We start from the raw sequence: 16,616 nt of genomic DNA on the forward strand, positions 1-16,616 counted from the left end.
TTTCATGGACTAACTAACTAAAAGGTATGTAAACAATCTTAACATATATAACCGCTCGAAAAACGGAACGAACTTATGGAATGACCTAATACATACATTGTACATAGTACGTCAAATGTTCAATAACAATAAAATATTGAGAAAACAGCACAGAATTCTATCAAACTCATAGAAAAGGAGTTGAGCAAATATTAATATTAATTATTTTTAATTAATAATTAATTATTAATATTAATAATAGAATTAAAATTAAAAAGAAAATAAAAAAAGTGAGAGAGAAAACTAAACGCCATGTAAATTCAAGAAATAAATTGAATGATAATGAGAAAAAATCGTTAAAGATCATACGTATTAAACGTAATTAAAGATCAACGTAATTAAAAAGTAGTATTGATTATGATTAAAAAATATTTATTTTACGTTGTTCTTAAAATGGATATGGAATATTCACTCACAGCTCGCTTCAGTTGAATAATTACAAAAACAAACAACTAAAAATCATAGCAATAATTGAAAAATAGTTATTTTACAAGGTGTTGAAAATAGAAAAAATGTTGTAAATCTGACAGACCTTTAAAAGAAATAACAATGAGAGCAGATCGGCAGAGAATAAGTATTGTGGAGGAATTTTGCCACTTTCACTTAGTTTTCTCCAACATTCGAGAAGTTCAAGAACAATGAGTACGCTGGTAACACGGGTAACCACGCGTAACGTTGTTTCAAGCACGATCTTAGAATCACGTTAAATTATAATGAGTTAATTGTAGATGTGTTTGAAGATGGCACTAAAGATTGTTAAAGTACAGCTGGTCGTTAATAGAGAAGTCCATAAGAAACTGATTAGATGAGATTATATAAATTGCTTCGAAACCATTGATAAGTTACGGTTCAAGGTAGAATTTTGCGTTAGGTGATACAAATAATATCTACGTAAGAAACGTAAATCAGAGAGTCGGTTGGTGAAAATAATTTTATAGTCGAGGGTTTCTCTTATGGTTTATGGCTACGATTCTGGTTTTCCTGATTTTCACAGACTGTTACAATTTCTGATGTGAACGCTGAGAGTCGAGTAGTGTAACGATTTTTATCAACTGATTTTTACATAAAACATGGCCATTTAAATCGAGTATCTAGAGTCAGTCATAAACAGAATAGTTGAGAAAGTGGAATAATTTAATGCAGTGTTAGATTACTTATACGGCAAGAAATTATAAATGGTAATATAATAAATTGTGAACTTTATTTTTTTTCCTGCATTCTTCAAAAAAATATTTGATTACGCCTCGCAATCTTTTTTACAGTATGCTTGAATTAAAGTATTAATTTAAAATCCTATATTCAATATCATATGATATTAATTTAAAGATTAAAATATATGTATTAAAATAATTTCAATTGTTGAAATCTCAACAGTTCAATTCTCTATTTACTCATATTTACCAATGTACTATTGTATTGCATACACACACACATCACATCATGTTACGTTATGATTTATCATCTTCACGTTACTTATCATGTTATGAGTTTACTTATAGCCATTATTACACATATACAGTTTTACGAATAATTATCTAGATAGATAAGTAGATAGATAAATAGATATAGAGAGAGAATTTCAGTAATTTTACATTCTAACAAATTTAAAATAGAGTAAGAAGAAAATTGAAAAGAGAAAATAAACATGAAGGTCAAATTATAAAAATAGATATAGAAAGAAGCGTAGAAAGAATTAATCGATCCTTCTTTGGCTTGATTAATTATAATTCGATCGATCAATTATATATTTAATAAATTAATAAACGTCCCGTTGTTCATTAAAATCATTTATTCGTTTCACGCACTATTTTATCGTGAGACGGAAAAACTTTAATATGTACTAAACCACTGACTTTCATCGAGTTATAAACTCGTTTGCTGCGAACGATAGCAAATAAACGTAACAAGCGTATATTAGTTTCCTCGTGTAGCAAGTTTTCTAAAATTGTGTACGATACAAAATTCCATTCTGCAGGCGACAATTTTCCGTATAGGAGAAAATTTTCATTCAATGTAACTCCGCTATCGTCAAACTGTGAGTTATTATTCACCTCGTAACTTGCGCATATTAAGTAAGAAATTGACGTTCCACCGACGATGGTGAATCATTCTTAATTGGCTCGTGATTCACAGCAAGTACGTTCAGACGTTAGCCTCAATTTTGCATTTTCGTTTCATTTACCCCTTTAAACATCATCAAGTCGTTTGTTATCATCAGTGTAATTTTCGAAATACATTCATATCGTTTATCTTAGACCGAGAAAGATTTATTCTATTAAGAACTTTTATTACATAGTGCTGAGACATTTTTTCACGAAATTTTAAGTAGAAGAAAAATAAAAATTAGATTCTTACGTGTTAGTTAAGACGTTTACTATGATGTTAATAAGAAGTAACATTATTTTATCTTTATATTATTATAATTATAATTAATTATTATTATTATAGTACAGAGTGGTATATCTATGCTTTATAAGCATTAGGTATTTCCTTTCTTCAATGCTCTATTATTATATTGTATTATTGCATTGCTATCAATGTAAATTAATACATAGTAATAATATTCAAATAACTAGCAGTAATGATTTTTATCAATTTTAAAATTTTAAGATTAATAATTATAAGATTTACTTGTAAAAATTTATTTGTTTGATTATTAAATTTATTATTAAGTTATTATTATTAAACTCATTATTATTGCCACAATGTGCAAGGGAATTTGTTGATACTAATACTTCGTAATTTGAGATTTGTAAAATTTCACAAATAGTATTAAGAAAATTATACAAGAGGGTCTTGAGGATTCTTCGTGACTTCTAATCATGAAATTCTTTGGATGAAAAGGAGAAACAGTAATAGAACATAAGAGTGACATAGGAAATCCGGTATTTTAATATCTACTTCACTATTAGGTTATTTTACAAGTAATCCGGCTTTTTCAATATGTATACATATAAGGTAAAAGTGAACGGCTATCTGTTGGTAATTAATAGACTGCGTGTGTGTATGCCAATTCAAATTTATACGAATACATATAAATAAAAGAATAGAAATCAAATACATTTTTGTTTCATTCTCTAAATATTATAACGAGTATTCTATTTTAGACAAGTTGTACACTCGTGTATATTATGTGCATTTTTACATATTTAATTTTCTCATAAATGTATAAATATCCGTAGTTCAGTTAATTAATCAGTGGTAAATTTTCTTTTTATTTTCTACAATTGTCTATTACTTTTATAAAATTGTTATCACTTTGAGTTTCATTCTTGTAAGCTTTTAGTAAAATCGCATTATTGGTAATTACTTACTTATGATTGTAATAGCATTAACAACAAATTTTGTTAATTACCTACAAAATTTTTCATTAAAATCACCTTAATACTCTTGTTCTAAACAATTCTCTTAATCTTACAATTTCACTGATATCTGATTACAGTATTTTATCATCGATAATTGATTAAAATCTTATTAATTACCTACAAATCTTTTATTAAAATCACCTTAATAGTTTTACTCTAAAGAATCCTTTCAATCTTGCAATTTCTTTAAAAATATAATCAAACCGTTCATTTTCGTCTCTACTATAGTTTATTATTTAACTATCGATAATTTCAACTTTCTTTAATTATCCATAATTGTTTTACTCTTACTTCAAATAATTCTCTCAATACTATAATCTCCTTGAAGCAAACGTGTTTTCGAGCACAATATTCCTCGACTTCCGGCTCAGATCCAAATTGAAACCACGAACGAAGTTTCACCAGTAATTCCCAACGACTTTTCGCCAGTGGAATCCTTCGAATAAAAAGACTAAATAATAGTAGACAAGAGTAACCAAGGAATTTATCTAGCTTTCACCCTGGAACCTTCGCTTCCTTTCTCCTGCCTGCTTCTTATCCGGCCATCTTACTCTGCCATTGGAAAGATAAGTCTCTAGTTCTCATGTAAATAAACTGCTAAGGATACAGAGCCCTTGCGGATCGTGTCTGTGAGTATCAAATAATTACGTAAACCGTTTATCGCAGAATAGACAACTGTTTTTACAATTAAACCGATGATCAAAACTCGGATATACCTATAAATCGGGTTCTGGCTCATACAATTGTGTGCCGTTACGTTAGTGTCTGCATGGTTGAGGAATTAAGATAAAGAGGGCCGCTTTAGGAAGAGGAAGATGATGAAGCACAAGAAGAAACGAAGAATGCGAATAAAAATCGTACAGACGGCTTGGTACGTTGATGTCAATGAACTTTGGTGATTTCGGTGTTTCACGAGACTTTTGGTGTTATACACGTACATGTTATTTAATCCTGCTACATTCTTTCCTTCACTTACAATTTACAATCCCATTATATTTTTCTAACAGTAAAAAATACCTTAACAGTTTGAACGAAATATGAAAAAAATCTTATCGCTATGTATAATTTTCTCCTTCTACATTATATTCAATATCTTCCTAACACATTACAAGTACTTTTTGTTTGTTGAAATTAAAGCGGGATTGAAATATGAAAATTCGAGAATCGTGGCAGGGTTAAATGAAATATTTGAAAAGTTATTAATATATATTGAGGAGACAAAGCCTAATCCTTTTAAACTGTAAAACTGTGATAAAATATCCAGAATGAACAATTTAGAGAATAATTATTTACTTGTCATCAAGATTTCTTGCATTTTTGGTATCAAAAAGTGTATACTTGCAATTTTTTGTAAAAAAAAAAAAATATTAAAAATGTAAAATTCAATATATGAAATTTAGAATAATACATTGGATAGTTTGCCAAAGTCTCCCTCGAACTATACTATAAATGGGGTAAGATGATCATCTTATTTGGTTAAATGATATTACGGAATAATTGTACATTAATTTGTTTGAACAAGATGATCTTCCTTTGAATTATTTCTATCTATCAAATGGAATAACATTTTGTATAGTTTTTTAGATAAACAAATATTTTCCGAACTACTTCCCTGAATAATTTCTGATACAACTTACGTTAATTACGTCAGAAGTACAAATTTTTAAATAATCTAGATTTATTGTTTGTTATTCAAATACATTTAAAAAGAGCAATTAAAGCGAAGTAAAGAGTTATTTGAAGATGATTTCTTTGATTTCGACATAAAATAAAATTACAATTCCTGATTATATCTTATTTTTAAAATGCAGATGATAAATTGGTCGAGACACCTTAGTATTTTAAGATAATATGTTTTATTCCGATATTAAATCAAATTTGTCCACATCTGGTTCCCTACTGGAAACGAGAAATGAATGCTATTTCTTTCTGAGCGGTAATGAACTTGGAGGAAAATTACATATTTCCATATTGTTTTTAATTTTTAATCAGAAGTTTGTGTACCTAAATTTTTTATTTTTCATTTTTCCTCAGAATCTTTTTTATTTCCAAATTTTGTAGGTTGTTTGTTTCTTAGATCTTTAATTTCTAGTTGAAAATCTTTATACTTGTATATTTATTGTTTTCGACGAATGCAGAACATCGGAATCATGCTCTGCGAGTGCTATTCTTATTTTTGACACGACCAAGCAAGGAAGTGTATTTTAGTCACGTGCAACACGTATACGAGCAAAACACTTCACGTTTCTCATTGAACGTTCAGATTCAAAGACATCTTTCTTTCTTATCAAAGTTATCAGCGAAAGGAGAAATAAACTTCTTAATAACTCACAGATAAGTCAATTTTTTTTAAATTCCAACCACAACACAAAAACTAGACAAATTATAGTAATATATAGTGACATAAAATCAGAGCACGCTGAGATAAATATCTATATTTTTAATGGCTTTAAAGTTATTAGGATATTTAAATAAAGAAATCATCTATGAATAGTTTTAAGATATAAATTATAATTTATATAAGAAAATGTGTAATTTATAAAAAAAAATTTAATAGTGAAATAAATACCTATAATAAAGAACACATATAAAGAATTACAAATCAACAAGTTTGAAAAGCTTAAATTACGTGATGAGTTGTAATTAATTTAGAATAAAATATCAGTAAAAACAGTTAAAAATTTGTTTATCGGAAAGTTTGAAAATAATACTAGATAATACTATAATAATTATAGTTTATAAATGAAAAGAGAGGACATTATTTCCATATAATATTTTAATTCAAATTCGCGTAAATTCTTCCTTATATATGAAGAATATTAATATGTTTTCAATTGTGTTTTACTTTAGAACCTACTTTTGTGAAATGCGATACAAACTTAATTCTCAAAATAAAATTTTCCATTATTCCACAAATTTCTACGATATCGAAGAATTGGAATCATAGATCACGATATAAATTTAAATCCGAGCTGAGACTTGCTTTCGAGCGGTCACTCGAGGAATCCTCTACTATTTTAAACACGGTGCTAGCGTAACAGGATTAAATCTCTCGAGTATTCTTCTTTGCCCTACTTTGGTCTAATTCTAAGAAATAAAGCGACAAAGCCAGCGAATGTACCACGTATTGTGACGAAATAGCATCATTGTGAGAAGTAATGAAGAATGTACGCGATATGCCACAGTGAAGCTACAGCACCCAGTTTAAACTACTTTAATTCATTTAAGACATCGAAACTGCATATATACGGTGTTCTAATATATTTACAAATGAAACTTTATTAAAACTGCTTACGAGAAGAAATAGAGTAAATAGAAAAAATATTGTTTAAAGATTTATCGAAATACTATATGATATGACACTTTAAAACCAAAGTTTATTACTATTATATAAAGAACATATTAGCATACAAAAGTTTCAGAAAGCATTTCTTTCTATAAAAAATTGAATTCATTTTTCATCTTTTAAATATACATATAATTCCTAATGTGATGCCATGTACAGATTCTATCGTTCAAAAATTTATTACAAATACAAAAATAAATTTCTTTACGTATTATAAACATGCACTTATATAGTATTAAATATATAAATTTCTCTACACATAAAAGTTTAATTATCAGAGGATTTTCATTTATTGCTGCATTTTGAAAGTTATCTACTGTTTTATCTGGTGACTGTAACGTTTGCCATCATATCGTACGCTAACTGCAAAAATTTCTTAACCGTGTTATACGAAACTATGTTTTGTTAGTACCATGTTATACGAGAGTTTACTGTATGTAATTACATAGATTGTTGACTTATTTTTATCTTGTATTATAACAAGAGCGAGTTCGTTATCATTTCCTCCGTCTTCCAAGCTATTACATTTTTTAATGAAGACTCGAATGATTTATTGAAATGAGTTATATCTTCTTGTCTGATTTATATTATTCTATATTAGAACCTATAGAATAGACGAAATAAAAATTAAATAAGAATTTATAATTCACTTTATTTTCTTCATTTTCGATCATAAAATATATTAACCAAGTTTAGTCAAAAAATTCAAGAATACATTGTGTGCAGTTTATTGAAAACGTTGCTTATAAAGTAAGATTAAAAGTAATTAAAAATGGGAGACTTCAGCTAGTATGTTTAAAATGTTGAATCCAGAATGATGAAGAACTAAAAAACTTAGGTAAAAATATAAATAATCACAAAACGTACAATTGGTACACAATATCAGAGGAAAAACTAACAGAGCTATAAGAATCCGGAATGCTATAACTGGAAGAAGAGGAGGAGGTATCACACCAAGTAGCCAGTATAAGGAGCACAATCGAAATTACAGCATTTTTGGATGACAGAGATATAAAGCACTAAGCTTAAGCTATTGTCCGATATATCAATATATAAAGAATCTAACAGAATTAAACAGAGAAGAATATCTAAATTACATACTACGAATAGTTTACAATAGGACAATTGCTCAAATACGCCTAGCCGGAAGGCATGAATTTAGTATATCAGGAGAGAAAGGGGGAAAGAATAAAAATAAATGGCACAGGGCGTGCTAGCTATATAACATAGGAAGAAAAGAAACCTTGAAACATGTTATATCAATGTGTCCCCAGTAATGTGATATGCAAGGAGAAAGAAGTTCAAAACAGAAATGATTTCCCTAGATACTAATTATTAAGAACAAAGAAAAAACAAAAAACATTTTCAATTACGTGCAATTAGCCATAACGATCACAAGACTGTACTTACAATTAGATGCACAATAAAGCTTGACATACGGAAATGATATTTCTATATATATATTATTATTTAATACGTTATATTATATTTCTTAACTTTTTCTTAATATTTAGTATGTATTTATCTTTGTGTATGCAGCACAGTGGTGTATATATATCATAAATCTTGATATATATATCAAGATTTATTATTTATCTAACTATAAGTTCAATTTTCTTATGATTCATTGCATATAATTGAAAGTGTTTTTCGCTTCCTCTCTATTGTTAATGATTAGTGTCTGGAAGGAGTCTTTTCCTTCCTGAAATATTTTCTCCTTGCATATCATATTGTTGGTATGTACACAATACGATACAATACTATATGTATGTCGGAGATGGAGAGACACCGGAGCCTTCCCGTTGAAACCGGGGAAAAGCCCCTAATATTGTAATTTGGATTCTACCATAGCCGTAGTTAAGCAATCACCGTCCTTCAGCCCGATTGTAATTGTCTGAAATCTATGAGAATGAGTTTGGGTTCGAGGTGACAACCAGTCACCGAACGTAGCCGCGGTCAAGGGACGAACGTTTTGTCTAACAAAGTTATGGAAAAAGTCTATAGCCCTCCATAAAAAGAAATAGTTGTAACGTCACTCGACAGTAAGCATACTAACGGTCTCTGTCTCGTGGCCCGTCATACGCAGACCCTATTCTTTGGGTAGGTCGATTGCCGGTTGTCGAGACATATTCGCAAAATATCTTCAGCCAGCCTGATGACCTGTCATAAACCTTAAGCTTTAATTAACGAAAATAAGCAAACAATCTTTTCCGCGAATGACACTTCCGAAGACTGACCAATTAACAATAACGGCAATTTCCCTCACTCTCCGAACGAAGACTTGTCTCCACGAATATAAAAGACCTGGTGCCGCGAGAGAGTATTGCAGTTTTTCCCTGGTTTCAACGGGAAGGCTTCGGTGTCTCTCCATCTCCGACATGTATATAAGTATATATACGCAATTGTGTACACTAGCATAGATAGCATAGATAGACAAAAATTAAGTAATATAATTTAAGTAAATAAAACACAATAACATAACAATATAGTATAGTGTAAGAAAGTACTAAGAATGCAATTATCTCCTTGTAATAGACCCTAGGCTTTAAGTATAAATAAATTGTTATTATTATTAAGTAATTAAGGAAACAATACGGATCAATGATAATTAAAGACATAAAATACAGAAGTAAGTAAACATTATTTTAAGTACCACGTTTTAGCATTAATTTCTTATGTAATTGTAAATTTCTCTCGAATTGTAATATAATTGTAATAAAATTCTTTATAGTAAGATAGTTTGAGGTAATGTAGAAAAATAACAGAGAAATTATCATGTAATTTGCATTGTGCGCTTTTGTGGAAAGTCTGCACTGGAAGAAACACGTCTATCAATTTGTTCAACGAGTTATCAGAAGTTATTGAGTCATGCGTTGAAAGAGACGTAGAATAATCAAATAAAAAGACGTCTTTATGAATCATTTGATGCATAATCTAATTTACGATTTAATTGTCGTTTTAATTAACGATATTCAACGTTGCATATATTCTGTTACATACATTCTAAACGGAATTATCAATTTCGATTCTTTGCGTTCCTTTTAGATTCATATCGCTGAGAAATTAAAAATAAATTCCCTTGTTCCCAGCATGTTTAAATGTTTACAACATTTGCGTCAATATCTTTATATCGAGTATGGATAAAAAGTAAGTGTAGAAACTAGTATCACTACTATTAGTTTCACACCTCTATATCTGTGGAGATCTGTAAAAAGAAATCCGTGCAAAATTGACCGTAACCTTGAAATTCAAGATCAAATTCTTTCCACTGAGTTTCACTAGTTTTTGGACTCGCTTTATTTACGATATGATTACATATATATATGCCGGGTTCACATTATGATTAAGGCTAGGGGCTTGAAACGAATCTTCATTTGGATTAGGCATTGTTGTTATACAATAGAGAAAATATTTACTAGCGCAAATACGATTATTACAGAATTTGACAAATAACCGTGGTAATTAGATACTTGAGATGCAAATGACAATGATCTTAGGTTCAATAAAGAAACCGCGGTCAACGAGATAACTCGTCTACGGTACAAGTATTACTGAACTAATTCTTTGTTAAAACGTAGAATATCCACCGAGCGTAAAGACGCTATGTAATTCGCTAATGTGACCTCACGAGAGAATGGCTTTCCGTCACGATGATGCTGCAGAGGAAAACTATATGCCTTCAAGAAAAGCCTTCGTTCGGAAAGTGAGGGAAATTGACGTTGCTGTTAATTGGTCAATTTCCATGTTGGTGGTTAGAGAAAGATGCTAGCCGCCCTTGAGGGAAAGTTGCTAGCGGGAAGCGTCGTTCGTGAGAAAAATAGATTTCCCCTATCTTCCCGTAGTTGGGACAAAGACTGTTTGCCTGTTTGAAGGACTTTAGTTAACTAAATCTTAAGATTTGTAATGGGTCCTCAGGCTAGCTGAACATGTACTGTGGAGATGCATCGACATCTGGTAATTATCTTAACCGACGAATAGGGTCTGCGTGTGGCGAGCCACGAGACAGAAACCGTTAGAATGTTTACTGTCGAGTGCCGCTACAACTATTTTTTTTTTAAGGAGAGCTATACTATTACTCCATACCTTTGTTAGACAAAACGTTCATCCCTTGACCGCGGCTACATTCGGCGACTGGTTGTCGCCTCGAGCCTGTGGCGGCACTCGACACTAACTAGTGTCGGACGACGGCAGCGCAGTAGTTAGCGCCCGAAACCAAATAGACTAACGAACTGTCCTGTATTTACGACCAGGTTTTCAGGACAGAGATGGAAAGAAAAAAAAACAATATCGTACATAAGCACCGCTCTACAGCGACTTAAATTTAAGTTACAAGTGTAAACCTAAAAAAATGTAATATTGCATGGCTATGTCATACCGTCACGTATCGGTACTTTTGCCTGAACCACCTCACAACCAACGAATTCATCGTTTATAATGGAAAATACACATATGTAATGCACAAATACTGGTCAATAAACACTATAAAAGTAAAAAAAAAAAGCAGTAGTTAGCGCCTTAGGTTACGAACGTTCGGGACCCGGGTTCGAATCCCGGCGACCGGAGTCCGATTTTTCTTCTACGCAACTAAATTAGGAGGAACATCTACAGCCAGCAACAACTATCACGGACAGATACCACCTCAAGCCCAAGCTCACTATCACAAATCTCGGACAATTATAATCGAGTTAAATTATAGAGAATAAAATATTCAGTGTTTTCCGAAGAATTCCAAAGGGAGAAGGCATCGGTGTCCTTTCATCTCCGACATATATATATATATACACACACACTGTGTGCGTGTGTGCGTACGCGCGCGTGTGTGTACACCTGATATACCATTATATATCACATTTCTTCCTTTCTTTCTTTCTTTTTCAATCTACGTAATTGCGGTTCCTACGTGTCACCTTCTACATGGCCATCACCGTTGTTCAAGTCAACACTGAAGCAGTTCCGAATTTGTATTTCTATAATATATTTTGACCACGTTTTTTAAGAAAATTACGTGTTAATTTTAGGCAATGGAAAGCACGTTTAATCTAATGGTGTAATTATTCAATTCAATAGTAAACTTTATCCGAGATGTAAATATATTATAAATAACATTAGTTTTATATGAATATAAAATTAATGAAACTCTAACATCATTTTGTAAGAGAACGGTTGAGTTGCCTTGAATCTTAAAGTCGAGGTCAATTTTGAACGGACTTTTACAAATCTCTATCGATCCAAAGGTGTAGAATCCCGTTGTGGGGGTTACACTTACAATTTATATACCCTTTATACAAGAGACTTTAGTTTAGACCAGATTATAGTTTTTTAATGGGCGAAGACATAAGAAAGTATTTTAATCTTTTAATGATAGAAGTCTTCTAAAGATAGAAGAAAACATCGCAAAGTAAGATTAAACGATTTCGAATGGAATATTTCTTGATATGGAGTCTCTTTTAAAGGTGAAGGTATTTTACAAATTCATTTCGTGTTTTTTAAATATTTTTTCCAAGGCATAATTTTAAACGCGTTTATCTCAAAAAATGATTTTCACGCGTTTAATTCCTTTTTACCAGAGCATGTCATATATACATAGTATACATAGCATACATACATGGTATAGAAGCTACAACTGTTACAAGATATTTATTGAAAATATACATTTCGGAAAGTGCATCAAATTATTTGGATAGTCAATTATCCATTGCATTAATAAGCACAATATGTAACGAATAATGAGACAATCTTTATCATTAATTATATGGTTAAAACTACTATTCATGCTGTATTCTAATTTTTCACGAAATGTATGTGTAATTTGTACGTACGAGGGTAAGTTTAAGCTGAAATATTTTCGATGCTATTAATTATGTTGGAAAACGTTCCGGATAAAAGTTGAATGGCTTCAAAAGGAACAACATGTTTTAACGTTATGCAGTTTTTTTGTAGGTGGGCGAGCGAAGGAGAAAGATTATGCGGAGTTCAACTTCGTTCTTTTAAATGAAATCATATATTTTTTAATACATTAATCGACGCAGCTCGAGATTCTATATAAAAAATTACTATCCTACTTATGTCAAAAAGCTATTAGTTAAATAGATATTTTAACTTATAGTTTGTAAAACTTATCGTATGAAAGACAAGGAAAAACGTAAAGCACAACTTTTGTATTCGTTTTTCTTGTGTTTCATACGATAAGCTTTAGAGACTAAAAGTTAAAATATGTATTAAACTAATACTTTTTCTCAACCTGCATCGCTTAATGTATTGAAAAATATATGATTTCCGAAAGAAGCTTAAATTCTTAGATGTCTCACTCCGTATATTCGAATTGATTTCAAATTTTACTATTATAATTACGATAGTCGTATTTTATTATACAGCTAACAAAATTTAAAAAATGTTTGCATAATGAACATAATGTATTCCTAAAAAAATTCTGTGGTAAGTGTCGAATACTTTCACGAGTATATAAATAAAGACAAATTTCTGTTGAAACATTTATATACAAACAAAGGTTCGAAGGCGAAACTCAGACAAAAAACATAGCATGCTAATCAGTTGTGCGAAAAAGACGCAATCTTCCGATTGTCGTTTCAAAAAGTGTGACAATAAGCGTAACTCGATGTCGGGTGAAAGATTTAAGTAAATTCATTGAAGATCCCTTGTGAAACGCAAAATACTCTGAGAGAACAGTTCGAATCTTAAAAGTGCGGTGACTCACGGGTGAGAGAAGTGAATAGCTGTGGTTCAGAAAATTTTCAAGTGGAGTGTTGTCTGTGCGATGTATTTAATACATCAAATTAGAGACGATGAACGATAATTGAAGAAGTCAAGGCAAGAAAGAGATAAAGCGCATTTTTGGCGAAATTATGTCGTTAAGCGTTCCTTTGTGTCTGTCCGAGAGCAATTTCTTGGTACTGTGAAATAAATCAGAAATAAAAATGAGAAGTTTACTCTGAAGATATCGAATAACATTATTTTAAATTAATATTTGCAAAGATAATATGTTTAATTGGATATAATATCCGTTTAATATTTTAGTTGCCATAAATTTAATATCAATTAATATAAAGTAATTAAAAACCAATTTACTAACATAAACGAGAATAGTTAGTAGAAAGTAGAATACTAGAATATAAATAGTAGAATAGTTGAAAATATAATAGTAGAATAGAAAATAGAACAGTAAATAGAATAGTAAAAAGGTATTAAAAGAAGTATATTATATTAAAAAGTACAAAAAAGTATTAAATAGAGTGTTAGTATGAGTAAATCTATCTTGATAATATCGAAATATTATTTTCAATTAATTTTCACGAATTTGTCAATATCATAAATTCATCATCGACTAATATAAAATTGATTTAGTCAAAATCAATTTCCCTATATTGGAAAGAAAACATAAAGTCGAGCATTATTACCATATCTACTTTAAAAATGTTTAATGATATTATCCGCGATCAATATTTCCAAGAACGATAACCTACTCCCACAATACTACTTAAAATTTTAACTTTATTATGCAGTAACAAAAGCATCAGCGACCCAATATCAGACTATTAATAAAATATTGATCTCGGCATAAACTAGCTGCGTAAAACAAATAAAAAATATAAAGAATATCGATAAAATCTCATTTTGATACAAATCCAAAGTCAACGATTGCATAAAACGAATCGAGAAACAAAAAGGCAATTCACAAACGACTGCTACTAAGCAAAGATAAGATTTAAACTAAAAATTGGAAAATGAGAACTAATATAATCATTTCTATGAATATGATTTGATACAAAACCCAAAGTCAATATGTAATTACTTAATACATTTTATGAAAGATTACTACGAATGAAACATAAAATCCAAATAAAAGATCATTACAAAAAAGAAACGTTGAATTGGACCAACGTAATTCGATATAAAACACAAAATCAAGACTCGCGTGAAATAATTGCTAAAAGATCAACGTCGAAACAAAGACCATTCCAAAAAAACGAACCAATATAATCAACGCGGCTAACATAGTTCGATACAGAGGCAAAGTGAACAATCAGATAAAATACCTTGGAAAGCTAAACAGATATCTCAGGAATAACGAAAGATCATTATAAAAGGAAGAATCATAAAATTCACCTAGTCCGCTCCAGAAATTTGTTCAATAACCTGCCAGGAACGTGTCATATTCTTCCTCAGCTACAATAAACCCTTAAAAACCGACCACGTTCACTTATTATCCAATCACGAAACAAGGAATTGACACGTTGTAACTCTCACCCCAATGCCGTGGTAAATCCTATTAGTTTCTATTTTCGTCGATGACCGATGACAAAGAAAAAAAAAAAGGAGAAAAAGGAGAATCTTCAAACGAGGAGAATCACCAATCACCTTTCGTACAGGACATCGATACACGTTGCAGGATAGGTCGCAGTATCGCGGTGTAACCGGCTCCCTGATGGCAGACACTCGATAGCCCATCTCATCCTCGTCCACGTTGATCCTTCGTTCCTTCTCCGATGTATCTACAAATCCTCTGTTGTTCTCCATGATCAGTCTTAGACGATTCTTCTCCGTTTTAACGGTCTTTGGGTTCTGTGGCATCACACGAGGAAGAGGGATCATCGAGCTGCCGCGTGTTCTTACTTCGAACTCGCTCGTCTTTGACGGAGAAAGCTCCCTTACATCAGACGTTGTTTGTCTTAAGCTCCTTTCCCTATTTTCACCCGGCATAACTTTTCTTTTCTCCGATATTTTATTATATCCCGTATTGTTTTTCCACCTTTCTCTGTTTTGTCGTTTTTATCGTATTCTGTCTTCCTGTGATCAGCTGATCGGTCAAGGAGCTTCGATCGGACAGAGAAATCGAGAGGTTAAATCGAAAGTTTAAGTCGAGAGGTTAACACGAAAGAATGGTGGAATGACGCGTCGCGGCGCCCGGTGTAGCCTGGCTGGTCCGACGTCGATGCACACCATCAGAAAACCTCTCTTCTCCGGGTCTCGACCCTTCTTCATCCACCGAGGGGCAGCTTCATCGCGCTCCATCGGGCGTCGAGTGCGTCGGCACGCATGCGTCGAGGCAAAGATTTTCGAAATGTCCCTCTGGCATTTCATCAGCATCTCATCTCGACTGCGCCAAGAGCCTCCTTCATCTGCCGGTTCCTTTCCGCGGCTTGGTTAATTATTATTTTTCACGTGTCGTTTCGTTTGTACTTGTTGCTTGTCCGACCGCTTCTTGCTTCGTTACTCGAAAACGTAGCGACAGACCGTTTCTACGAGCCTTAATTGGTACGCTGACCTCTTGAGAATTTGTGGAATGTGTCGTCGAGCGAGGAACTATTTTTTTCTTTGCACTTCTGACGCTGGCGTAGAGAACGATCAAACGATACGATTTATAAAAAGGACCGGTTATTCACAGTGATCGCTATGCATCGTAAAATCTTGAAACTGGCATTAGGAATGTAGTTACGTACCTGTCAAGTACAGTCTTTTTCCGGATACAGTGCGAGGAACTTTCTTTTCCCTTCTTATTGTAATTTTTGTCTTTTAATGCGAAATTTTTTGTTGTAGTTAACCTTTATCACACTCTATGTTTGGAAGGTAATGAGTGATCTTAGAATTCTAATTTGTAGAATTTCGGACGCTATTTTATCGAAGGAACAATCTTTCCGTATACTTAATCTTGTATGCTTGGTATTACGCTTTATAATTCTTAGTATTATATCTATCGTAGTATCTAGCTGAAGTTGATCTAAGAAGAATTTCTGTTCTCATTCACGATTCTTTAAAAATTTCGTTTCCCTTCGCAATGTTATTTTCCTCGTGACACAGTCGATGGTTTGGCATTACAGGTTCCATTTATAGTTGCACGGTACCACTCG

The 16,616-nt window shown here is 31.7% G+C and overlaps 1 protein-coding gene across 11 annotated transcripts in view; it reads right to left on the minus strand.

Annotated features, from left to right (window-relative positions):
• Positions 1–16,616, minus strand: part of LOC126924761 (uncharacterized) — an 87,725-nt gene that overhangs the window by 25,559 nt on the left and 45,550 nt on the right. The window contains exon 1 of one of the 11 annotated variants that reach the window (XM_050739576.1): positions 15,127–15,491. The exons of the other annotated variants lie outside the window; for them this stretch is intronic. Coding sequence (XP_050595533.1) covers positions 15,127–15,468 — 342 coding nt within the window. The 5' untranslated portion in view covers positions 15,469–15,491. Of the gene's footprint in view, positions 1–15,126; positions 15,492–16,616 lie in introns of those variants that run through there. 11 annotated transcript variants of the gene reach the window in all.

Source organism: Bombus affinis, chromosome 15 (assembly GCF_024516045.1).
Source record: "Bombus affinis isolate iyBomAffi1 chromosome 15, iyBomAffi1.2, whole genome shotgun sequence".
In the NCBI taxonomy this organism is placed as follows: Eukaryota; Metazoa; Arthropoda; class Insecta; order Hymenoptera; family Apidae; genus Bombus; species Bombus affinis.